The sequence below is a fragment of the Streptopelia decaocto genome (assembly GCF_964273445.1).
Source record: "Streptopelia decaocto genome assembly, chromosome: 1".
Classification (NCBI taxonomy): Eukaryota; Metazoa; Chordata; class Aves; order Columbiformes; family Columbidae; genus Streptopelia; species Streptopelia decaocto.
The window spans coordinates 168274330-168301493 of record NC_138663.1 but is presented as its reverse complement, the minus strand read 5'-3'; the positions used below and the strand labels follow the sequence as shown (position 1 = coordinate 168301493).

General features: G+C 40.3%; 1 protein-coding gene across 9 annotated transcripts in view; it reads left to right on the top strand.

Annotated features, from left to right (window-relative positions):
* LMO7 (LIM domain 7) overlaps positions 1-27164 on the top strand; it is a 134777-nt gene that overhangs the window by 47069 nt on the left and 60544 nt on the right. For all 9 annotated transcript variants that reach the window (XM_082058479.1, XM_082058485.1, XM_082058484.1 and 6 more), the window contains exon 4: positions 11023-11129. In XM_082058479.1, coding sequence (XP_081914605.1) covers positions 11023-11129 — 107 coding nt within the window. The remainder of the gene's footprint in view (positions 1-11022; positions 11130-27164) is intronic.

Sequence of the window (27164 nt, the reverse complement as noted above, 5' to 3'; positions counted from 1 at the left end):
TCATGATTGTGTCTTTTTTACTTTTGTTTTTGTTTTTCCTTTTCCTCCAGATACTTCAGCCTGGTATGCTCAGCTTGAAACCTGTCTGCTCTGGCAAATGTTAGTTTTATGAAACACTGAGAAGCATTGTAACTGCATTGTTTTATGTAGGTGAAGTAACGTCTTTAGGTTTTAAAAGTGCTTAAACCAGATGAAGTCTTCTACATGACTGTTACAAAACAGGTGACTAGGATACACCTTAGGTATCTAGTTTTGTTCTGACAAGTACAATTACATGGGAGGGGAAACTTTTTTCTTTGATCAGTGGTCCAGCTGAAGTGCTCAAACAAGTTTCCTGGACATAAAGGAATTTATATTAGTCTGAGAAAATATTTTTTCACTTGGGAAGTGACACAACACGGTATTTCAAATGTAACCATCAAATTTCTTACTTAATGAATTTTAGTGAGATTTTTGTCAGTGCTATGAGAAATGCAGTTGGAAATTAGTATATTCGTGTCACTGTAAAATTCAGAAGTTTCAGTTGCCATTACTTCAAATTCCTAAGCAGATGTTGCTTCAAATTTGGGAGAATGATGGGCATACAAACTGGGGGATGAAAATTCCAATTTAAAAAAATCAATAGGAAGTTATGAGTTTTGTTTGGGGTTTTTTTTTGGTCTTTGTAAGTTTATGGAGCATTTTAGAAACCTGATCATTATGCTTAAGAATTTAAGAGAAATCTTATCTCTTATAAAAAGCTTTTTAAATGTTAGATCTCAGGGTACTTTGCAAAGAGGTCTTTACCATGGTTTTAGTTCTGCACCTGAGGATAGCAGAGCCTTGGCAGAGGAGTGTTAGTAGGTCAGTCAGTAAGTCAGAGTAGGGTAGGGCTGAAATTTTGACTCTCAGTCCAATTCTCTCATAGACTATACTGCAAACTGGGGGGAAAAAAAAAAAATCTAACTAGGGTTCTGAGAACTTAAAACTATAAATTACCAAATGTCAGGAGTGATTGAAGACCTGATAGGAATGTATGTGGAACCATAAATCACTTCTGGTACTTTTTCTGCTGCCTTATGGGAAAGAAGAATGTGGCTTGTATGGAAGTACCTCCGCTAGACAATTAAGAAAAGAGGGTTGTGTGCTAGAGAGGAAGTATGTTTATTAATAGTCAGAGATGACATTGTTCTGTAGTCTTTCAATGCCTGATAGTGGGAGTATGTAATCTCGGCAGTGGTTTACTGATGCTTTGTGCCCTTCTGCTTGAAAACATATGGTACATTTCAGCCTTAACTCTGAATTTCCTTTAATTGTTTTCTGCTGCTGCTTAAACACTTTGAAATGTAGGGTGTGGGGAGAGGGGAGGTTGATGCAAACTCTTTGTGACATTTTTAGTAGCTGCTCAAGACTTCGATCAGGCAGAATGAAACCCAGCCGCTGGATTGAACTTGACAGGTTTTGGGTGGGTGATGATTAAGTGAAATGTATCTAGGAGGAAGAAATCATACGGGCACAAACATCAAAAAACGATGGTTCAACTACTTGCCCTTGGTCTGTAGTCAGGGGACAGTATGTGCTGTGCCTGTTGGTTGATCTCTGTGAATGAAAAGTAGCATTTTAGTGATGCTTTAAACGGCATAATGTGTCCCAAACTGATGCTTTCAGCATGTTACTGGGAAGAGCGATCAAAATGCTAATTAATTAATTGTAAAATTCTTGTAAACTAACTGTAAAGTAATATGATTGGCAGCAAGAATTTTCTAATGTGGAAATTTTTCATCCCTTCTCCTGCTCTAAATGAAAGCTCTGAAAAAGTATGACTGTTTTTGCCTCAACTTGCCAGCACTTAGCAAAATACATAAATATGGTTGCCAAAGGAACTGCAAAAAATTTCCATTTATCAAGTCAATCAGCTGTAGTCTGTGGTATACTCTATTATTTGTATGCTATTTTTATTTCCTTAAATACCCGATGACTGTTTCTGTATTTGTAAAGAAACATTCCTTCCTAACTGGAAAAAAAAATGTGAACCACGTAGAAAAGGTACACACCTTAAATCATACTTGTGACATTTATAATCTGATTTCTCCTGCCTTTGCCAAGTAAGCGTGGTTTTGAGATTTCTTGCGGCAGTCAGTGTTTATCTGTGTTAAATCTTCATAAGCTGGATGCTATGGTGCTTTTCTCTCTGGCTTGTCAAATATTTATTGATATACGGTGCTCAAAATTCGTGGCAATTTCCAAAGAAAGTAAATGTTAATTGCAGCAGTGATAATTATTTTTTTTTTCCTGTGGTATCAGTGCTAGAGCTGCACAACTATGCTACTCGATCTTCTGTTGGGCGCAGAATCCTCATACCACATCTTTTAACGCCTGTCTGAACACCTCCGCGCCCATGTGCTTGTGCTGAATCACCCTCCTCCGGTGATGTATGTTAAAGAGCGATTAAATACGATGCCAACGCCAAATGCTGTGGAATGTGGGGTGCCCAGCTTGCTTTCTGCAGGGCGTGAGATTGGGGAGGAGCACAAGGAAGCTTGTCCCCAAACCTGCTCGCTGATCCAGGTGCACAGGGGGAGCTTCTTTACACTAGGGGATGAGCCGGTGTAGGGCAGCAAGGGTTAAGTAGGACAGTAGGATGTTAATCCTCTTGAGAAACAAAGCATATCTGGCTGATGAAGGAAGCAAAATTAGAGGAAACTTCTAAATTCACTTTTAGGAAGAATGAAGTACTAAATCATAATCTAAAAGTCAGGGACTACATTCTCCTGTGAGGACAGGTTGAGAGAGTTGATTGTTCAGCCTGGAGAAGGCTCCAGGGAGACCTTATTGCAGCCTTTCAGTACTTGAAAGTGGCCTATAAGAAAGATGGGGATAGACTTTTTAGCAGGGCCTGTTGTGATAGGACAGGGGGTTTAAACTAAAGGACAATGGTTTTAAACTAAAAGAGGGGAGATTCAGGCTAGACATAAGGAAGAAATTTTTTGCTATGAGGGTGGTGAAACACTGGCCCAGGTTGCCCAGAGAGGTGGTAGATACCCCATCCCTGGAGACATTCCAGGCCAGGCTGGACAGGGCTCTGAGCAATCTCAGAGTTGAAGATGTCCCTGCTCATTGCAGAGGGGGTGGACTAGATGACCTTTTAAAGTCCTTTTCAATCCAAAGTATTCTATGATTTTTACTCTATGAATTCAGGATCTAAGGCAAGTTGCTGTTTCAAGCCCTGTGTACAGAGGGGCTGAATTTCATCTATGTCAAATTGTTAACCTGTGTGAGCAAAACAGAAAAACTGTATACAAATAAAAAATAAAAAAAAAGGGAGGGGTGGGGGAGCAAGCTCTGCCAAAACTTTGTGTTTCAAGAACAAGAGGTCTTTACTTCTTGTATTACTTATTAGGCTTCAGGGGAGTTTCACCTTTAAGTGGATTACTGTCATTCCAGTTCTGTGTAGTGGAGTGACCTGGCGCTGGAGTATTTTACACACTTTGCCTGTAAATCTGTTTTGTGTAAACTGTTTGGGGTGAAAAGCACATCATTTTTTTTTTTTTTAAGCTTCCCTTGACTTTGACAGGAATGCAAGTAAATGGTGGGGAAGTTAAGGCTTGTCTAACCATGGAAGTAGCCCTGGATTGTTATTCCATAGTGACTTCCCAAGCCTCTACTTTCTTTACAGTAAGAATGGCTATGAGTGGGCGAGGTAAATTCCCTTTGTCTTGTCCAAAATGGGATGAAGCTGTGAAGTACAGGGAGCTCTCTTGATTAACGAGCCATGTCTGCCTGGGGTGCCCACAAGCTGTACTTTTGCCCTTCTTCCAGCCGGCCTTATTTGGTAGCAGTGACATCCCAGAAACTCACCTGCGCTTTACAACCTGATAGTCACTCTCTCTTATCAATAACAGGCTCATTTGGTACACGTTGCTGTACTATACGGCAGTAATGTCATAGCAAAGGTTATGCTCTAGAGACACGGGTCTGGGAGGGATTTCAATTCATTGAGACAGTTGGTCCCTTCATATGTCAAACACCTCGAAAACTGTCAACTTGGAAGTCCTTCAAAAAAACACATTGATTTTTGTTGTTTTCCTCAATCCCATTACTCATGTTGGAAAGAAACTGTGCAGCTCAGTGCTGCAAGGGGTTGCAGGCAATGAGATGAGCTGGGCAGAGAGGTCTTCTGCTGGCTGTTACACAGGGTGGTGGGCAGTGCTGGGAGCTGAGGAGCAAACTCTGGGGAAGATCCTTCCAAACACACCTTGGTCTTACAGCTGCTGCCATCATAGATGGAGCTGGAGTATGGGGGATACGTGGGCCTTTTTGTCCAAAACCAAAATGCTGCTTCACAATGTGATTTCCGTAATGGTTGAACTCTGGTGAGACCTGTGAATTACAACGTTCCTCTTCCTGGCTATGATTTACAATTATTGATACTGGGAGCACCAAGGTGACGGAGAGTGTGTGCAGAAAGTTTCATTCCTGGATTTTGGCCATGGGAGCACCTGCTTTTTGAGAGGAATTCTGGAAGTGGGTCGTTGAAGAGTTGGTGTCTGTAATCATAAGTAGAGCTGGGGCAGGGAATCCTTGTGTCAAGGATCACAGTAATTTGTTATTTTACACAATGTGGAAAAACAACGAAGGGCATACAGAGGGGAGTGGCAAAGCAATTAGCATCGTTTCTGATCTTTGGCCAATATCGTGCTCTGTGCGCGCTGTTATAGGTGGGATAATTTACCAAACAGAAGCCTTGATGTCACTCTTAAGGCAAAGTATGCCTGCAGGATGATTGATTTAATTATTATTTTTAGTTTTGGGCCCAAAAAGGGAGGGAAAAAACTAGTTCAGCTGTTCCACACACTCCTTCTCCTCCTCCTTCTGGTTCAATGTTGAACCCACTGGCAGCCTTCTGAGAAATACAGAGAGCTGCAGGAGCTGGGATTGCAGTCTGCAGACGGGAGAAGTGAGTGATGGGCACTGAGCATCCTGACATGCAAGGCCAAGGTGGTAACTGGGAGTTCCTGGCTCCCAGACCTGTAGTTCAGCCCCGTTCCCTGCTCTCCCCCCTCGCCCCTTCTGCCCCCATCCCGCACCCAGCGCTAATAACCGAAACGTACCTCCGAGGAAGAGCAAGTCACCCAACTTGTTCAACAAGCTCATGTTGAAGGTTTCTTCCCTTACCCCACCTCCGAATATAAGCAACACGTAGCTGCGTGGTGATGCTGCTGCAACACACAGCTCTGAATTCTCTATTAAACTGATTTGAGCCAGCTTTAGTGATCAGTATAATGCTGCATCTATGAAAATCATTTTCTACTTTTAAAAAACAGCTCTTTTTGTAATGGAAATAGGCCCTTACTTAGGGGACTGCGGGTGCCAATAAGGAGGATTTGTCGTGAATGTGGAATGGAGGGAGACAGAGCGTAAGCTTTCAAGATGATTCCAAATGTCTTCATAAATGTCGTACTAAGAAACACGCCTGTTAAATATGATCTGTTCAGGTGATTTTCAGAGTTCTGTAGCCAAAAAAATGCATCAGTCTCTCCTCCTAAAATGTCGAAAGTTTTTGTTGCTAGGCACCGTAGGTACTGAGAGGTTTTTTCCTTTCTCTTTTTTTTGGACCCTGGAGATTGAAAACAACTTCTGGCACCAAGTCACAGTCTACATGATGCTGTAATACTTCCAAGCAAATATGCTTCACGGTCCTGGGAGCATCAGGTGCTATTATGAAATTATGTTCCCATCCTGCCCTTCATACTCTGGAGAAAAAAAGAAAAACTAAACTAAACTAAACACACCACCTTCACACCCCCCCCCCCCCCCAGCCACTCCTCCCCCAAAGGGGGCAAAACAAAACAAAACCCAAACAAATAAACCAAAAGGAAAAACAGAACTTGAACAGCAGTAGAAGTAAGGGCTTTAACTGAAACAGGTGAGTATTTGCATGAGACAACGGGCTGTCTTCATCCATCGGCTGATGCAGCCAGGAAATACAGAAAAACACTGTTAATTACATTGTTTTTCTCCCAGATGCCAACTGAATTGGAAGATGTGCCGTAACTTGTATGCCTGTGAGGTCTCACTGTTTCGGTGCATGCGTAGGGTTTTGGAGAAGCAGTTAACTAGAGAGTAGGGAGGCTTACCACATGGCATGACTGCACCCTAAAGAAATCAAATGTATTTACACGCTTGTTTAATAAATCAATATTCCCGCCCCACCTAGATAATAATGATAATGAGGGATTTATTTTTTTTAATTAAAGTGCAGCTCAAGCTGAATTTAGTGTGATGTTGCATTGCACATATGTAGTGAAACCAAGATGGTATTTATAAATTCTTATATGGAGACCTCTCAATTACTGATTACTTCATGCTCTTTCACTTGAGAAATTTTTGAAGTTTTTGTTGTATTTTACCTACTGCATGTCCCTTTTCAGGTTGTGGGGTTTTTTTTGTTGTTTGGTTTGTTTTTTTTACTTAAAGTCAACTCTTTCTGGATTGTTTTTGTATATCTGCTCCTGTCTTTTCCCTCATTTCCCTGTTGTTCATGCTATTTTTTCCATTCTAGGAGTGCCCTTTCTTTTTTCCCCCTGTGTTTTTAGCCACTGGGGAACGTATGTACCGCCCCACTTCACCAGTGCTATATATTTGTCTTCCTTTTCATAGTGCTGCATCATCTTGGTCTCAAGGTCTTGCCATGGTGATGTATATTAGGAGCTGATAACAGTTGCAAACAGCACCACTGCCGGTTGTGATTTTTTTTTTTTTAATTACTTTGTTTAATTGTTATTTTTTAGAGGAAGTTGTCCATATTCTCATGTTTTCCCATACAGTGACTGGCTTCTTTCTTCTTTGTGGCCTGGAGGACAATGATGGGAATGGCCCCTGTGGCAGCATCCCTGCTCTTCCCACCCCATGGACCTGCTGGTGCTGCAGAGCTCTGGTGCAGCCCCCTGCCCCGTGCTCAGAAGCAGAAGCAGCATTGAGGGCTGGCAAAGAAGGACAGGGAAGACTCAGATCTTTCCTCGTGTCCATGGAGTTGCCGAAGTGAGAAAGGCAACCCTGCTCCGCTAGGATGCTGGAGGGAGGGCCTGGACCACAGTCTCACTTTCAATACGGTCTCATGCAATCTTGTGTCTTTCTCAACATTGGCTAGAGGGGGATGTTTGAGCAAGAGGCAGAGGGAAGGTTTTGTGGCTGCCAATGCCCTGTGGGGATCTGAAAGGCAGGTGCATGCCTGAAAGCATGTGGTATCATTTGCCATTCCTCTGAACAGTGGTGTTTAAATTCCTGCTCATGGATGACTTGCTTCCCACCGCCAGCTCCATCTCCCATGTTACGGCTTTGCAGAGTTTTTGGGTGTGGCTGACTTTGAAGTTTGAGGCAAAAATGAAATGTTGAACGGTAATAACACGACCTAGTCAGCGTTCTGTGCTGTGCTTTTAATGTAAGTCTTATATGGCTTGTGGGAAACTCCAGCTGTGCTGGGAGCATCTGAATTGCTCTGCTGTTGTATTGTGCACAGCATCTGGAGAAAAAAAAAATCTAGCTTCCCTCCAGTCTCCTTCCAGCCTCCTCATCCCCTCCCACCAAAACACTTAGAAGTAGCAATAACATACCAAAATGAATTGCACTTGAATTTTGTGGTTTAGACTTCAAGCTTTATTTTTGTTGTGATTTAGGATCTATAATTATATGATGCCAATTCCAACTTCAGATGCTCACAGAAATGCATTGATCAAGCTCTGTATTAGATTCAACTTGTTGATTTTTGTCCCCGTTAGTCAGTTCAAAAGCTTTCTTTTTTAATGGTCATAAACTTTGTTTTCTGCAGAAACATATTTGATCTGCCTGACCATGTGTCTTTGTTTTTGGACTGGGCAACTCTTTGCACCGTTTCTGGTGTTGCTCTCGTTGTGCTGGTAGATGGCAGCAGTATTGCCTCTCATGCTCTGTTTTATTGGCATAACGGAACCGAGTTCTCCTGTTCTCATTATATAGGTCCCCTGTCTTCTCCTCATCGTACTCTTCTTTCTCTGCAAATCTGCTAATTTGAATCTTTCTTAAATTTAAATGCCCTGCCTTTGTCTACAGAGGTTGGGGAGGCCTTGATGCCAGAGGGCAGTTGTGGACACAGCATGAAACCCTTTTTTTCCTCAAGCACGCTTCTTGGGTGACCTGTGGTCCCCACAAGACAGGTCTGGTATGTTGTTTTCCTCCAGACTTTCGAGTTCTGAATGTTTAAAAAGAATCCTTTTTGTGGAATAGGATGAGATTCAGATTGCAATATACTCTTTGGAGCTGAAGTGGCAACGACCATGAGTCTTATCAAAGTACAGTTATATTGGTAAAAGGAATAGCATGATGGCTTCTATATTTGAGTGCATTAATCACTGAACAATGTTCCTGTTCACATCTCTAGTGATAAATCTAATTGCAAGGTTGATAGCTTGTCATTTTTTTTTCCTGCTTATATCTGTACTGCTATTTAAAATGCATTTTCATGTTCATTATTCTGGTAGAGCTTAAAACAGCTGCTAGCTATTTTGAGACCTGTAGCTTCAGTGATTTACTACAGTGATTATGGATGGTCAAGAATAACTTGGCAAGGTTGGTGTTTAGAAGTGCTGATTTCTTGAAGTTATACCTTTTTGTGTCAACGTCCAAACCTGAAGCAATAGCCTTTGGGGTAACCCCTCTTGATGCTCTGGGGGTGAATTCCAGACCTGACAGGAGGAGAGTTGGTGTTGGAGCAGTCATCTGCAAGATGGCAGATGTGATCAGATTGCTGGCTTGGGAACTTGGGGGAAGGCAGATTTTGACACCATGACTAGTGTGTTCTGCCTCCCCCTGATTTTGCCCTATTTCTGAAGGGCTTGACTCATGTAGGTGGTGATGTTCTCAGGGGCTCTGTTATTTATCAGAGAGCTGATGTTTAATAGGTTTAATTCCTGTGTCACCTTCAAAATTTAATTCTCTCATGCGCCAGTAGTTTGGTGGTTGTGCAGCTGAGCAGCTGCTGATGAGCAACTCTTCTAGTTTGTTTCTTTGTGCTCAGGGTGTAGGCAGCATCCATTTCTCTAAACCTCTGACTCTTCTTCCTTATTTACCTGCACAATGTGCTCATTCAGTTCAGTTCAGTTGACATAACCCATCCACTTGGGAGTTTACTCTGAGCTTTGGCAACTGGTCAGCCCAGTCAAGGCATCTTGCCTTGGTGTTGCTTTCAGTTCTGCTCATTACCGTGCAACTACTTGTTTCTTCTGCTCTGTTGCTTTCTTCCTTACCGCCATGCTTTTTGGCCTCCCCAGGGCCCCTGAACACTGACCTGATACTTGGGTGTTTTTGTTTAACAAGTAGTTCCTCATCTTCTCGCAATGGGACTCTAACCTGCGGCCTCTTGCATGCAGAAGAAACAATGCTTTTTCAAAACCTTGGGGTTTCGTTGCTAAAGTGACATTCGGATATTAATTGAATAAAACTGACACTTCTAGGCAGCTTTCCCTCTGTTGCACAGAAAGGAAAAAGGGGCATTGCATGGAGAGGAAAAGTAAATGCCCTTCCTGAGGCTGCATCCCCAACATGAAGCTTTACCTTGGCCACTTGTGCAGGCAGCCCCTTGGGTATCACAGGAGCTGGTGCAGTGGGGAGGTTGCCTGTCCTCCATTTTTGCCAGCCTCCTCCCCTCATCTGCCACCTCATGGTGTCCCCCATCATCATTGTCATGTCGCATCCCCCCGCAGCAGGACAGTGTGTGTCACGCCTTGGGGCATAAACTTCATGGTGTGAGACACTTGGGGTCTTGCAGATGTGGTAACACGGAGCCTGCAGCCTTGTTCAAATATTTTTCTTGAATGAAGCCGTGTTTCCAGACTGATAAGAAATACTAGAATCCCAGGGACCTTCAAAACAGAAGGTTTTGGGGATTCTTGGGTTTGTTTTACTTCTTTCCAAGTGTTTGTTTTACTTTTTAAAGTATGTATTAGAAACAGCTGTTGGGGTTTTTTCTGTGGATTGTTTTTTCTAATAAATTTTAAATGGTGGAATAACTGTTACATCCAGTGAGTATGTGTCAAAAAAAAAGTTAAAAGCATATGAAATTGCTTTTTCATACTGTGAGACTCAGATACCGGCCCCTTGACTTACAAAGCTTTCGAATGACAGGGCTGTAGGTAGTTTATGAATTAAGTAACTTTGTGTACCTTTTCCTGTGGCTTCCAGCTGAACGGAGCAAGTGCGCAAGAGGGCACATTCTTTTGTTGTTGATAGCATTCCGCCTTAACGAGAAGGAATTTCTTGCCTATTGCCTATTGTTTATGAAGTGGAAAGAGATCACAAGTTGTATAATCTCTCTCTATATCGCTGGATTTTTTTTTTTTTTTAAGCATTGCTATTCAGCTGATCTGAAGCAGGTGCAGCGAGTGGGTGCTGTAATACACCGCACCTATATTTTGTTATATATTGGTGTGAGATGGGAGGGTGGAGAGGAAGGGGAGGAACGCAAAGGAGAGAAACCCCCCCCAAGTATAGGAGCAGCAGCTCTGAATACGGTTTGGTTTCTGTCTCTCTGGAGCTTTTCCTCAGCAACCAAACCCAGACTCCAGGTGCAGTGTTCTCTCATCGCTCCTGTGAGCACAGAAACAGCGTGTCCCTCCTCTCCGTCCTCCCCTGCCAAGAGTTTCTGGGTGGTGAATGTCAGTAGCTGGAGTTATTTTTAAAGGCAAGAGGTGAGGCTTGTCGTGCAAAGCTGGGAAGAGGGCGTTTGTTTGCTGAGCAGAGCTGACATCAAAGTGGAGATTGCTGCCTACTGGCTCGCCGCTGCCTGATGCCAGGTAATCTTTAACGTACCCTCCGTCCCTGCTATCAGAACCCGGCTGCCTGAGAAACCAACCCGCGCTTGCAATCCAGAAGACTGTTGTTTGTTTTTTTTTTTTTTTCCAGTATTATTTCCGTGAGCTGGACTTTGACATTTAGAAGCTCTCGCTAAGCATCTTGCAAAACCTGCTTAGTGCTTTTAACTAAGCAACTGCTTTCTACTTCTCTTCGCAGGATAATATAAATGTTTTTCTGAAAGCGTGTGAAAATATTGGACTGAAAGAAGCTCAGCTTTTTCACCCAGGAGATCTTCAGGATTTGTCCAATCGAGTTACAGTCAAGTGAGTTTTGTGGGTTTGTTTTCTCCCTCTCCTTTTCCCTCTAAGCTGTTTCACGGTCTTTTTTGAATGTTTATTTGTGGAAAATTATTCTTTTCATCTGGTACAAGCAGTTCTGAATGCTGTGGTGAGGGTTTAAGCATTAAGACTGGTAGAGAAGATTTGCACGAATTTAATTCTAAAAATGAAGTATTATTATGCCTTACAAGCAAACTAATTGCTAATTAATATTTACAGCATTTAATATACAAGATGGAAAGTGTTCAAGTTATTTTAAACTTGAAGTAAAATTAACTGTTTAGATGATATCAAAAGCATCGCTTTCCGTATTCTTTGAGATTACTGATGTAAAATCTGAAAGGCTGAGTTGGTACTTCTGATACTTATCTGAATGGCTCTGTGCCTCAGGTATGGTGTTCCTAAAGGACCACTGTTCTTGACACTCCAAATAGTAATCAGGTGTTTGTCACCAAATGTCACATCTTCTGTCAAGGGGGGGGTAGGGGTGGAGGGGGGCTGTGAATAGAAATCCAAGTACTGAATTGCACAAAGGGAAATGTCATGTTTACAGAGAAAACAGTTTTCCTGTAAAATAGCAATGGTTGGGTTCTGAAATATAATTAGTGGATTCTCAGATTTCAGGACTGCTGTGTTTCCTGACTTCTAGTTTCTGAGAGATTCAGGTAGGGCTTTAGTATATGGACAGGTAACAGGTGTTTTAAGATAAATATGTCATGGAAAAATATTGTCATAGAGCGTCTTGCTTTGTTACAGTATTAGCTGGTTTTATTGTGTTAGAATAAAGAGCGAATTTATTGTTAAGTCTCAAAAAAATAAAGAAAAGCTTTAGTTAGTTTTGCTGGAAACCTGTCAGGTTAAGAGTTGATTCCTGTCTTAAACTAACAGTTTTATCAAAGAAGAATAGGCAGTAATCCTTCTGTAAATACAAGGAAAAAATATTGTGAAATGACACATAACTGCTTTAATTAGAAAGAAATTTCTTGTAGGTGGATTGGGTGGTAGTGTGTTGACATACTCTCTGCCTGGTTTCAGAATGAAAGTTCGTACTGGTTTGAGGTCTGATACTTGAGATGGTAACGTGTTTTCCAGTCTTTGACTCACACCCGAAATGTAATTTCTTACTCTTGGTGTTTAGGGACTTGGCACCTTTCCAGGGCACCGGTATTTTCCTTGCTGGTTCCTATGTCATGCTGAAAGCCGGGGGGTTGGTAACCTCTGCTGCACTTTAATTATCCACAAAACCCTCGCTGAAGTTACTTTGGTGGAGGTTTTCTCCAAGGGTGTAGCTGGGAAGGGTTGGAGGCTGCCAGGAGCTGGTCTTCAGCAGTGTCAATAGCGATAAGCTGAAACCCCGGGAGGTTGAGTGGGCAAACTCTTGTGCAAGGCACATTGTCCAACTCGTCCCTACGTTAACTGCGGTGCCCAAGTGAGGTCAGCCATGAAATTCATCTGGTGGGTCTGTAACCAGGGTTGTGGTGTTTTGGGTTTTTTTTGTTTTATTTGATCCTTTCAGCTCCACCGGTTCCCTTCCCGGCTCTGGGAGCAGAGAGTAAGGCTGGAATTTGAAGTCGTCATAAGGCAGTGGGGGTTTTGCATCATGCCTACTCAGCAACAGATTAATTAGTGTTTTTCAAAAAAAGCAGATTTAACCATTGAGCGCTTCTTATGGACAGCAAGGCAAGGGGTCTGGGTTACCATCAAAAGAGCTTCCAGCCATATAGCCATGCTCTTTTAATTTGTTTCAATGTAATTTTGATTTTCCACATGTTATATATATCATATGACAGTCCCACAGTGTATGTAAAATGCTTACAGAGTAATTCAAAACTTCTGAGCACTCTGTAAAATGGTAACCTAACCATGCTTGCACATTTTGATGTCTTTAGGAGTTTGGGGAGGGAAGTTTTATTGCAAGAATAAGCTGTGTGAAGATAACTCTCTCAATTGAAAAGTTAATTATGTATCACTTGACTACCCTGAGGACAGAGGATTTCCAGATAGTGTCATGTGTGTATCAGAAGAGAAATGCTGTCTGATCAAGAACTTGTATCTGATATATTTTTAAAATTATTTAATAGAAATAAATAATTTCATACATTCAAGCCGAATTACGAATTTATTCAGAACTTGTAGGATGCCAGGCCTTAGAAAAGAGATACTGTTTTATATCTTGCTTTTGTGTTGTCCTCTGTTGTCCTTGATCTTAGCATTAAATTATTTATTGTCACAGGGGTAAAACTTTTTTAATATACTAGTTTGTTTGTTTGTTTTGTTAATAAAAGATTGCACTTCATTTTTGGCTTTCTGAGATTCCTAAGCAAATTCACTTTGCTACCATCACCTGAGGCTAACTGCCCACATCTTAAACCAGCTGCAGTAGACTGTACAGGATAACATTAACGTGTGCCTGAAGCAGTGTGTATTTTGACACCTCAGCAGTATTGCTGTGTTCTGCTGTTGCACCACCACTAGCACATGCTTTTTACCCACCCAAAATAGATTAAATAAACTGTTGCTCGAACAGTCAGCTTCTCAGGCTGCGATGGCTGAGGACAGGGTGCTGGTGGGATACGTGCATATACTGCCAGGCATAAGATGCCTGATTTGTCTTGTATGTGGAAAGTAGATAGGGGAGGATGCTGTTAAAAGGGTTCATCTGCTTCTGATGCTAAGGACGACGCAAGAGTTGTTGTCTTGTGGCAGAGCAAAACCAGTGCCTGACGCTGACTAGGAGGTTGCATCTTTGTCCCTGGTGTGCTAGGCCTTCTGTAGACTTGGTGGCTCTGATGAGGGGAAGGCCGTGCAGGAGGAAGGCATCCCCTCTGAGAGGGATGTCCTCTGTGGAGAGGTGTTCCCTCTGCTCCTCCTGTCTCTGCTGCCTGGCAGTTGCATGTGGCACCTCTTCCTCCTTGCTGTGCGGGAAATCCTACACCCTCAGGCTGTTGGCATCTCAGACCAATGTCCTGTCCCACCTGGGCAGGCTCCCTTCCCAGCAGGAAAAGTTATTATCTCCTCATACCTCATTTCTGGGTGTGCTTGCTGCCTTTCACTGTACCTTTACTGATAGCACTCTGGTTTTCTGTCTCATCAGCATTAATGCCAAGTCATTCACAGACACCAAGCTCTCTTATATTTGTGTGTGGTGTAATGTTCTTATGTCACCTGAGTTAAGGTGAAGACCCTCTGTTCCTCATGACTTGCCAGAAGTTGTACTAAAAAAATAATCCTCCTATCTGGTAAGGAGGTTGCAACTTTCACTTGTATTTTGTTTTCTGTTGCAACTGAGATGATCCACAGGCATGATGTGAAACCCTCCTCTGTAATTACTACTCGTATCTGGGACAGGAGGGGCAAGAATCCTCTTAAATATCTAGGCTCGTAGTTCCAAGTGATTATGTGATTATCCTTTTTGCAAAGCAAAAGCTCCTTAAAATTTTATTGTTTAGAAGTTTGTGTGAAGAGGGCTGGTTAAAATTACTAGTTACTGTTTTCAAAGCCTTGCAAACTCTATGCTTTGCCAGATCAGCGATGAGATTAGTAGTCGGGTGATGTGGAAAAATATACTGGCATGGATGGTTTATTTTCTGCCAATGAAAATGGGAGCGTGGATTAATGTCTGAGATTTATAGTTCAGTCTTTCTGCAAATCTGCAGAAGTTATTGCTGAATGCTATAGTACAGTAATGCGTCATGTGTTCCAATAAAGATTATCCAGATGGACTTATTCCTCACATACCATGTCCGGCAGTCATGTGCATATCTTTGTTTCATGGCTAGTTATTTTTGTAAATGCGTATGTGTTCTTTCAGTACATATGGTTTTTTTTTAGCCTAGGATTTCATTGTTTTTCATCAGAGGAGACATTATTTTAAAGCCCAGCACTTTGATTATTTTTGTTTTTAAATACTAATGCAAGGTTGGCTTAATATTTCATTTGATTCTTTTTTAGTTCTATAGAAGTAAAAATCTAATACAAGCTTAGTGACTCTCAGTTGTCAGCACGGTTACTATTTTAAAATGTTAAGCACTTCCTTACCCAGCTCTTTAGAGGTGACACACCCAGTTGTTCCCAGCTATGGAAGGGTTCTCACAAAAATCATGCCACAGAGTTAAAAGTGAGAGTTCACTTAGGCAGACACCAAACTTCTATTCTGATGGAGTGTCTCATCCCAATTAGCAGTTTTAAAGGAGGCAGCCTGAACAATCAGATGAATGGCATAATTAAAATTTGTCTTGTTTTTCAAGCAAATTATTCCACCTGGAAAAAGTTCTAATTCTGTAAAATGAGGTATCCGCCTAAAGAATCTAATTATATGCTAATAATAAATCCAAACAATGGTTTAATAGGTGAAAATATTAAACTGAGAAAAAAAATTATGAAACAATTCACTGCCTTAATCCTAAATAGCAAGCTTTTTTACAGCTACCACAGGCCCTTGAGTCCTGATATTGAAAGATTACTATATTTGTCCATTCTCCAATAAAATATCAAATCAAAATATTTGGCTTCTATTAATATTAATACTACAGGGTTATATTTAGAGCAGGTCTTGAATGAAATTCATGAATCATCTCCAAAGATAGCTGGAAGTCTCTCAACACCTAGCAGAACTTGGTATTTGAATAAGGCCTTCACCTTTTTGCTGCTCCGTGTTTTTTCACATATTCGTTATCAATCCTTTACACTAAATGAAGTGTAAATTGCATAAAGCAAACAGAAAACCCTGTCAGAAGTCTTGCTGAAGTGGGATTAAGTGCATATATGAGATGAAATAACGGAGCTCTGACTGTGGCCCTGGCATTTCTAACCTTTGGATGGTTTTAACTTATCAAGTTAAATGCTTCTTTAGCACAATTATTTTTCCTGATTCCCTAAAGCAAACAACAAACCCTGGAAAAATGTGAATGCCATGTTTTCTGTAGCATAGATAATTAGAGCCAACCGGAGAGAAGTTGCAACTGTTCCCTGTCATGTTCATCCTTGTGTTCGTGCATTTCAGAAGCTGAGTTTTTGAGACAGGCTCTCTGTTTTAGTTTAGAGATAATACTTTCTGAATTTAAAATACCACACACAAATTTTTTGCAGAGTAGATGCTTTTAAGATAAGAGCCTGAGAAACTTAAATAGTTGCTAAGTGATGTGGTTGTATGTATGTACTCTGCATCTCTTCATCCATCTGGAACAGGATACATTTCATGGGGTTTTCTTCTGATTTAATAAGAGTGAATGGTTATACCCCTTTTATCAACATGAACTATTTTAAGCATACATACAAAATTACTACCTGCCATATCACAACTATTGTCCCTTACTAAGTAGCCGTCTCCTTTTAGGGGTTGTCAAAAAGGAAGCCTTCTAGCACCAAGTTAAGCCAAACACAAAGGATCCTCTAGTAACCTACCTTCTTTATCCTATAATTCAGATTACAGTAGCGCCAGTGCTTCCTTTCAGTGATGAAGTTGCCTCACTTGTCTTTTTGGGTGTAGCCACTAAATGTGCAGATACAATGGCACAGCAGCCATTGAAAATAGCAGCAAAGCAGAGGCAGAGAGGGGTTGAATGAAGACATGGCTTCCTCCAGTTCTACGTTCCATCTTTTAGCAACTTCTTGTTCTTCACGTGGCAGGAAAATAAGTGTAGATTTTAGGTTCTAATTAGATAAGAGGTGGGTGGTTTATTTTTGTTTTGTTTTTATACAAGCTGATAGTTTCTCATGACTTTCATGTTCTTCCTGTCTAGTCCCGGGGAATACGCCAGGTTTCCTGATTCCACTTGTGTTTCCTGCTCAGGGTGTTTTTCTTCTTCAGGGTCCACAAAGGCAAAGTGTAATTTCTGTTCTGTGGGATGAATTTCACTACTGCCAAATAGAACACTGAAGGAAGCAATCTGCATAAAAAACACTGAAAATATGGTCTTTTTGAGTGGAGAATCTTCTCAGCGCTCTTTGAAATCTAGTTTTTGGAGAGCTTTAATTGTGAAAGCAATACCACCCCTCAGTCTTAGGAGGAAGTTTTTTAGTGTTGCTTTGCCAGTAACACTCAGATCTTTAAACCATGTGGCAAAGGACTTACCTGGAAGCTGGAGGTGTAATGGTAAGATACTCCTTGGGGACTTGTATCCTATTTTGTGCCTTGAGAAGAGCTGACATATGTTGCTCAAAGAAGGCAGGGTCAAGAGAGGCAAATTGACCATGTACTGGCTCACAGCATCAGAGAGAGACAGAAAGTGCAAGTCAGTTTGTGATCAGGTAGGTCAGAACTGGTGTTTGCTGTTGATAACACTGAATTCTGACTCGGATCTTTGCAGTTACTCTAGTTTCTTGATAATGTTTTTGTTCAAAAATTTCATGCTTATAATAAGAGCACATGATGGAACTGAACCTGAATTTGCTGTACTGATTTTTTTTTTTTTCCCAAGAAACACATATTTTAATGAGTTGAAAAACATATTTCTGATTTGGCTTAAAAAAATAAAAAGAAACAACAAACAAAACAAAAAACAGCAACAAAACCCAAATAAAAACAGAAAAAAAGAAAAACAAAATACCCCCCACACAACACTGAACCACCCTTTCCTGCCTTTTTATTTTGTGTAGAGTAGAAAGTCATGGACTGGATGAAAGCCAAGTGCTTCAGTACAACAAGTATGATAGTAGTTAGCCCTAAATTTATACCCGTGTAAGGTCTCAAGCTTTACACCTGTGTGACTGCAGAGTCAATCACCCCAAAGACTTTGTCATAAAGGCTTAAGAAACTGTCTTTGAATGCAAGATGAGATGAATAAAAGACAGGGTTTTGGGGGTCTTGAAAACTGAAATGCAAACCATTTAACCAAAATTTATTTAGAACAATGAATGTTGTGTTGGGTTTTTTTTCCTTCTATCCAGGGAAGTAACAGTTCTTACACATGTGGTTATAATAGGCTTTTATTGTGGTAACTGAGTTTCCTAGTGACACTTCCCTTGAAATGGAAAAGTGCAGCACCTTCACTTCCGAGTGACTCTAGAAATGTTCCTATGACTCCATAAGTGTGGAAATTTTCTTTCTGCTATGGTCATTTGCATAGAAATGGGTAATATTTATGGCAGCTGATCTTCCTTGGCATAGTCATGTTCTGAACATTGAAATTACTCTATTTATTTTGTTTAGGTTATAACTATTTCAAAGATAATGCATTTCAGATATTTAACTTTTAGTCATACTGATGACAGTTTTGCAGAGGTAAAGAAAATGAAAATAGTGTATTTTATCAGTCTTGTGAAGCTGTTGTGCTTACTGTAAACTATTCATGCTCATGTCATTAATTTGCACAAGCTTTAAATCATTCCAGTAAACCCGTTGCAGGCAATAAAATATGTTCTAGACTTTGGACAATAACTGCAAGAAATTTACCTCCAACTCTTCAGTGTAAAGTCTATAAAGTGTTAGGTGTGGTGCTATTAAATCTTTCAACTTTATCTCTGAAGTTTCTGGCCGTTAAGAGAAATGTTTGAGATTGTTCATTTTTTCTTCTGAGTAATATAACAGCTAATAATTTACACATCCTTTACGGAATTATGATCTTGATAGTGTTTGATTTTTACCATATATCTGTTTTGTGAGATGATTCTACTTTAGGAATGAAAAGCTTCTGGAGTTGTACACCTGTACCTACAAGTGTACAGGAGGAGTCTGAACAAATTTGGAAAAAATGACGTTAGTGTGTGTTAGTTGTATCAAGAGCAATTTGGGTATCTCTAGTGACACAAATGTATAGCCTTACATTGGAATTTAAACAGTTGTGCTATGAAATGGAATGATTTGCTGAAGGATGTTACAGTTGCTTTCTGCTGAAAGGTGTTGGTTTGTTCAAAGTCCTCATTTTTGATCCTGTTATATTTCAAAAGTATCTCTGGATTAATTTTTGACGGGGTTACAAGCCTTTAGAAAACTTTTTCAGTGCTCTTAAACGTGTATATCAATTCCCTAACATGCCTGGATTAAATGCAGTTTATAAAACAATGCAGTAGAGATAGGAAAGTAATTTGGATGAGTAGCAATGAGTTACGAAAGAAGGTAAAAAGGAAACCTGTATTTTTTTGTGTTTTTTTTTTTTTTTTTTTGGTACCAAAAAGGTGTTTGTGTCTGAGGTTGGAAGTTGAAGGACTTCTAAGAAAAAATAAGCTTGTTACTTTAATATCAATTATACAGAAACACGTATACAAGTTCACTATCGTATTATTTTAAATTGTATTTTGCCATTGAATTGCTGAAGTTCAGTGAGCCTTTCTCTAGTCAAACAATTCAATAGAGCAGCTCCTATATTTAAATACTGGGGGAAGCTGACTTGAAGTTTTCCGTGGATACAGGAGTTTGTTGGTTAACCATACTGTGTAAATGGAAAAAGTAAAGCTGAACAGTGTATTGACGGTTCTGGATCCTGCTTCAAACAAAACCCTACTTTTGGCCATATTTATTCCTGAGCTGTAATTAATACTTTTGTTACAGCACTTTCAGAGATTTCAGCTCTAATTGTTATTACTGCTTCATTGGAGCACTCGAATCCTTCAAAGTGGCATTAAGAGGTTTTCTGCTGTGAGTACTACAGAACGTAATTGGTAATGCAATAACAAATTCAAATATTTTTATAAAGCATATGTCAGGAGGGTTGCAGGGTTGTTTTTGTCTTGTCATTGAAACCAGTTAAATGAAATCATGTCTCGCCACGTGGTTAGAAGATGAGAAGGGTGGAGGGGGAAATGAAGAGCGCTAGATAGCAGCCATGCTTAACCACACAAAGGTATGATCTTTTTGTCTTTTTTTTTTTTTTGAATGATAGAGATCTGTTGTCTGTAAGAAACAATAGGAAAAAATCCAAGCACAACAAAAGAAAACCCAACTGGAGAACTGTTCTTCAAGCTGAATAAGCTGGATGATCAAGCTTGGGATCTCCAGCCCTGACCACCTTGGTGGCCTCCACTCAACTTGCTCCAGCTTACCAATGACTTTCCTGTACTGGGGGACACCAAACTGGAGGCAGCAGCATTATAGACATGAATGGCATAATGAGAGCTGAGGAAAGGGGAGATGACCTGGTCCACCAGCCTTCTGCACACGCTCCATTTCATGCAGCCCCAGGTGCTGTTGGCCGATTTTGATGGGGTCTGTTGCTGGCACATATTCAGCACAGTGGAACCCCCAGTCTCAGCTCCACGCTCTGCCATCACTGGGGTTAGTCCATCCCGGTGGCAGGACTTGGACTTTGTCCTCGTTGAATGTCATGAGGTTCCTGCAGAGCCAGTCCTCCCGGTAGCCTTGCCCTCCAGCGTATCGACTGCACCCTCCCCTCACTCCTGTCTGCTCAGGGAGGGAGTGTGGTATCAGAAACTGAGTCAGAAAGAAAAATTCTGAAAGCTTTTGCAGCCGATGGCTGGGACTAGAGTGAGGAGGTTGACTAATGTAGATGATATTTCCTCTTTCCTTTCCCTTCTAGAAAAAAAAAAAAGTCCTGCAAATGTAAACACATACACACCTTTGAACCCAGTATGTGCAGATACATATCAACTGACGTGGATTCCAGTGTGTTATATGATAAAATATTTAACTGGGGTGGGGAAAGGGAGGCTAAGTTCAAAATACTTCTGCTTTTGCGAAGGCTATTAAATTACAGACAGCCACTTGTGCCCTGTGAATAAACGCTGAAATATGCTTGTCAGATTTATGGTGCAGTAGCATATTCTTTTTAACTCTGTGACCTGATGTTTGCAAGGTGCTCTCAGCTGTGATGGTTTTCTGAGGTGAGGGATGTACTTGGTAAAGCACTAGCTAAAAATGCCCAAGTTGACAGAAGGCACAGTATATTTATGTATGTTTTGACTTGAAGATGTGATGTATTTTCATCATAGATCTGTGCAGTTAGGGAATTACTGTACGATTCCACCAACTAATCCTAATCTGTCCAAATTTACCAGTGTCTACTACTCTAGTAAACAGTTTTTAATGGTAGTTTGCAGATTAATTTTTCAGAAGCGGAGTTCCTTTTTATGTATAAAATACAAGGAAAACTTGGGTTACTTAAGTGAGTAAAATGGTGAGTTCTGGAACAGCTGATACTGCTCAGGCCTGAGATAATGGGGTTAGGAGTTTAGGACATCCATTCAGTCTTCAATGCCAGTCCAAGAAAAAAGGGAAACAAAACCAATAACACAAAAATCCCCAAACAAGCAAACAAATGATCCAAAAAACCCACCCAGAAACAAGACCTAAGCATTATTAAGAAGGAATAGGAATAGGAAAAACAATGTCACATCACTGTGCTGCTGTGGGTAATCTGGAATTTGCTGGTGGTGTAAATAATGTCTGAGGCTTTCGCCTTTGATCATTGTCTCTTTCCTCACTCTCTCACTTCACCTCCCCAAATTTCCTGAACTTAAATCTATGGAACTGGAATATCTTCACCCTCATGACACTTTTCTGACCAGATTCTGCTGCAGGTTTAGTTGAACACTGTAGGAGTCCTGAGCCTGACAGAGGGGCGATGGATGAAGGAGAGAGGTGGACAGAGTAGCAAGCTTAAAACAAAATAAAGAAACACAAAATACCTAGCAGATGGGGTGGATGAAGTGGTTCAACTAGTCACTTTGTCCCATGTTACACAAATAATCAGTGAACCAAATGAAGAGGGCCACAGGCTTCCTTGTCAACAGATGCTGTGGATGATAAAAGTTTACTTGAGCTCAAGGGGTAGTGGAGAAGTTCACAGAAGGGAAATCTCTTAAGAGTCACTTAATACAGGGGAACCACATGTAGTTTGGGAAGTCCCCAATGGAGAAGCATCTTGCCTGCTCTATTTTTACTTTTCTTTTAGGCAACCACTTGGGGTTACAGGGGAGGGTGGGATCCTGGGCTAGATAAGAGTCTTGGTCTGGCCACATGTGGACGTTCCTGTGTGTGGCTTTGAAAAGGTCACATACAGTGAAAGCTGCTTCTAAGTTCTGTAGATCTATGATAACCTCCTCCAAGAAATAAAACTAAGGACAAAACTGGATACAAGTTTTATGGAAGCAATTAATTTTATTTGCAGAATCAGTCAAGCAATTTACTGTTAAGCTTTAGCAAGCGTGGAACGTTGTATGCAGGGGTATCTGAAAAGATGAATACAATTCTGGTAGGTCTTTTAATCTAGACCAGTATCTGACTGCTTCTGCATGTGACAATCATGGGGAAAAATATTATTATGAATTCTTAGGAATTTAACATTTGATGGTTTTTTCATCAAGCCATTTGAAATTTTAGTTAAAAACTTCGTAAGAATAATAAGTAAGAATGACTGAAATTCTCCTGAAATAAGTTAGTACATGCATTTGCATATACTATATTCAGCATCATTACTTAAAACCTACTTTTGCTCTAAGAATATCAGTTAATATAGAGGTTTTGTTACTGATTTTGGCATGGTTAATGTAACTGTAAGATCACACATCAGATGGTTGTGCAGAAGGCACACCCACCTAGATTGAATAAGTGCAGAATAAGATGCATAAGTAATGATACTCCTCTGCTATGCTCGTCCTGCAAAACGTTCGCTTTCTCTGTGCAGAACACTTTATTTGAAATCTGATCTTTCCTCTTGCATTGCATGTTGGCTGCTCTTGAGAAATCATAGAAAAGTCACTTAGCACGGGTGATTTACTACTATTTGCCATTTCATTGCAATGTTTTCGTTCCTTCAAGAGGAAAATAATTCTCTTGCAAAAGGATACTTTTCTTTTATAAACAACGTTTTGTCTTTCTGAAGCATCTTCCTCTTTGAGCTGTGACCGAATTCTTTAGTTTAATTCAGTCATCTCTAATACTGTTTGAGTAATTCATGAATGTATTCAACAAGCTACATTAGTTACTAGGTGGTGTAGTCAGTCTAGGGTGGTGAGCATATGGAAATGATGTGGCTGCATTTGTACGTTACTACTTCTATTTTCTGTTCATTATTCTTTTTCATTTATTGAATTGGATTTTAAATCTATGAATCCAGGGACTGATGGCACCAAACATGGTACCCAAGCAAGTGTTCCCAAGCTTTGCTTCTTGGGTACGGTGCGAGTGATGAGTATACAGTAGCTACTCTCAGCTCTGCATGAGGCTGCCTACACAGGACACATGCAGCTCATCACCTGGCTTTCCAGCACCGCTTTGGGAGACTGTGCTGGTTTGGACCCTCAAAATAAACTAAGGCAGGTATTCCATACTTATGCCTTGTTTAGGTGTCTGCCAAAGCTGCTCGATAACCTTTCTTCCTTTGTTGGACAGAGTGAGTTTTATCAGGAGAAAAGCTGGAATGCAGAACTGGTGTGTCTTAGTTTTCTCAGAAAGTGCGTTTACACGATGGGGCACTGCAGTGAGAGGGCTGAGAAGTGAGGGGAAGCTGGGCAAGGTGAAAACAAAGATGAACCTGAATCCAAAGAGGATTCAAAATCCATTCTCAAACTGGAGCTTAATCTGAGCAGTTATGAAATCTTCACTGAACTCAAATTTGAACTGAAATAGGATTAAGAGAGGTAATCTTAATCTGGATTAAGAACGAACTTCATACATGAATTAAATTAACTTTTTAGCACTTGTGGTTGTTTTTTGTTGTTGTTGTTGTTGTTGTTGGTTGGTTTGGGGTTTTTTGTTTGTTTGGGTTTGTTTTGTTTTGTTTTTTAGACTTTACTATGTACCCTTTCCCAAAGGATGAATTTTACAGTGAAAAAGTTCAGTGGCTTGAAAAGCCATCTAAATAGAAATACAAACTGAACATATGAGGAGAATAAAAGACAAAGGTTTGAGTCACTCAAACAGCTCCAGTACGAGCACATAAGTTAAAACACTTCTGTAGAAGTACTTCAAAAAAAGTGAATGCTTCTTCTAAGTAGCATAGTCTGTGAAAAAGAAAGGAGTTCACTGATGCAGGTATTACACAGCTTCCTGTCCTTTTACATGATCAGAGGTTTGTCTGCGTGATAAGGTGTGCTGGGTTGGCTGAATGCCTGGGCCATGGGAACAGCAGCCTCTTCTGATGCTGCGAGCACTAACCCAGAGCTGTGTCCCACCATGGCACATCTGGAAGGTGTGGCTGTGTCCTGCTGGAGTAGCATCACATCACGGCTTTCTCCTTTACCCATCCTCCCCCTTCCACAAGAGCTGCAGTGTTTCTGTACCATGCGGCTTGGTGCAGCCATCTAACCCCAGCTCTTCCTGAGTTACTGTGTTCCTCTACAGAACTTGTTAGCGGCAAATGTAGCAAGGACAAAAGAAGTTGCAGCAAAATTTGATTCAAAGCTAATTAGAAAGAATCAAGCCCTTTTTTTCTTTAACTATGAGAGACAAATGGATCCGAGCTAATATTAGAGAAGCATTGCATGTCAGCATCACTGAAATGAATTTTCTCACTTTCAAGTACAATATTTCGTATGGCAGAAAGGTTTCCACTTGCATAGCTACAGATTTATTTTATTTTTATTTTTTTTTATTTTTCTTCAGGGCCAAGAGGAGTCTGAGTTGAAAGTTTCTATATTGGCTTAATTCTGGTTCAGGGGAGGTAGGGAAGCAGTGAACACTGGAAATTTCTTCTTGTCTCCTGTTGCCCAGGAATGTGTTTGTGTGGTTTCCATCGTGTAAAAATGGTGTATTGCTGTCTGATCAGTCATAGGAGAAGCTCGCTTTTATCTCCTGGAGAAGGAATCTTTTTGATGGACATGTACCAAAGGCATGCATACCTTCCCTATAGAAAGAGCTTTTGTTTGCAGAATTTTTGTCAGGAAAGCAAATATGTTCAAGCTCCTAGAAACTGTTTGGTCAAGCTTAATTGCATGTAGGTTTTGGCATGCAGCATTTAATGGAACATGTTCCTGTTATTTGTGCATCTTTAGACACAGGAGAGACTGGGCTCCTTGTAAGCTGAAATAAGGAGAAGTGAAAATGGTAGAAGAAAACTACTAAACAGTGTTTCTTCACCCATGAGAGAGTCTTCCAGCTGATTGTTTCAGGTTACTTCAGCTCTTGGTACTGTGATTTCTTTGTTAATGCTACATGTTTAATTATATGAAGACTCCTCTTTCAGTTTCAAAACAAGTGTATCAAGATTAATCTTTACCTGTAAAATATTCCAGAATCTACTTTTACTATAAATGAAGAGGGGGTAGCATCTTCTCTGTTTCTAGTTCCTTGGCCGTGGTGGTCTGTGTGCCGCTGCTGCTGCCCTTCGAAATACCTTTATGCTAACTCTCCAGCTAATTTGGGATACCCGGTGAAGATGCTTTCTCTCTGTTTTCATTCTCCCACTGCTCAGGCCTCTCTGCCAGGCAACTCACAAAACAAACAACAGCACTGGGTCAGACTCGAGAGAGCACATTTTGAGGTAAAGGGCAGGTAATAGTTGTAAAAGGTGAGTCTTTAATGGTATTACAAAAGGTAGCTGTAGAGGTTTCCATGCATTTGCTTGTTAATGTGTGTAACGCCCTGAACCTTGCATATATATATAAAAAAAAAAAATTGGGTAATTATTAGAAAAAAAGCCTTGTACTTTCTTTGGTGGTGGAGGAAATAGCAGAAATCAGTTCATTGCCAGGATTTGAAAGTGTGCGGCTCTTTCTTAAGTGATGGTCAACACAGCAAGATGCAGGGACAAAGATGAGAGTATAAGACAAAATGGGTATAGACGGGCAACTTAAAAGCCTTGTAGAGGAGAGAGGGCAGAAAAAGAAACTGGCTCATTAAACAAAGCAAGTTGCGGTTCATTCTAATCTTTGTACCTGCAATAAAATTTATACTTATTTAAGAGAGTAAGTATTGTGATATTGTGTTCATTGGATAATTATATGTTTATTTTTTATAGAGAATTGCTTTTTGGTTTCACTAAAGCTCTCTTACCACTGGTAGTGCTCCCTGGCCAGTCTTCAACTTGAGAAAACCCTTTGGCCACACTTGGTTGTATCTGTGAAACACAGGAGCCTCTATGCAAGCCAAAATTAGCAAAAATAAAAGCTTTTTTTTTAAGAAAGCAGAATTTCAAACCAGTTTTTATTTCTGTAAGCTGCTCTGGAATCATGAGCGTGATAGTGATCATATTTTGAGGGGAATTGGTATGACACTCAAAATTATTGTGTTTGAGATTTTACACAGAATGAATTTAAATGTGCTTTTATGCATTTTTAAAAGCCTGTTTATTTCACATCCAATCTCCTGATTTCTCTGCTCTCAGCTTTCATCAGTGTGAAAATTTCAATTTCACTGCTTAAAAAGAGAAGTGATTTGGAAGTGCTTCTGACAGGAGCTTTTTTTGAATCTTAGCAAAGAATGATACCTCTGTGCTTTTGATTTATTATTATTTTTCTGGTGGCTTTCCTTTTTGAAACATTGCCTGGTTTTTGTTGGTAACTTTATTATACAAAAAAGTTCAAATTTGCCTGTGTACCTATCCTGGGTCTGTTGGGGTTTTTCCTTCAGGGGCTTAAGTAATAACTATGTTACTTTTAATAATAGTTCAAATAATTACATGCTTAACATTCTGCTCAGAGTTCATGCAACAGTTCTGGATTTCTTTCCCTATCAAAAGCTTCCACAGATTCTTTCCTACTTGAAAAAAAGTTTGGGGTGCATAGTTTTACATGTACTCAATGTGCTGTTTTCCAAGCAAAGAGCTTTAAGTGCGGGGTGGCAGAGGACTTCACGTTCATCTTCTTTGAGCAATAAATATCTGACTACTGCAGTGGCTGTGAATCACTCTTCCAATAAATTAGCATCAAACAGATGGCTGATTTGTTGAATCATGAGCTGGTTTTGATAGTACTGATTTATGCTATTAAGGATGAAGCTTGCATAACTTACACTGCAGTATAAGCTATTTTTGCAATTTAGAAAACTTGTACACTGTACTATTCCACCATAAATGTATTTCCTTGATGATGAAGACTGTTACATGTCTTTGTACCTTCACTTGCTAAAAAAAAAATTCCACAAAAGTGACTGTTATTAAATTTGTTTTTAAAATGTATGCTCTAGCA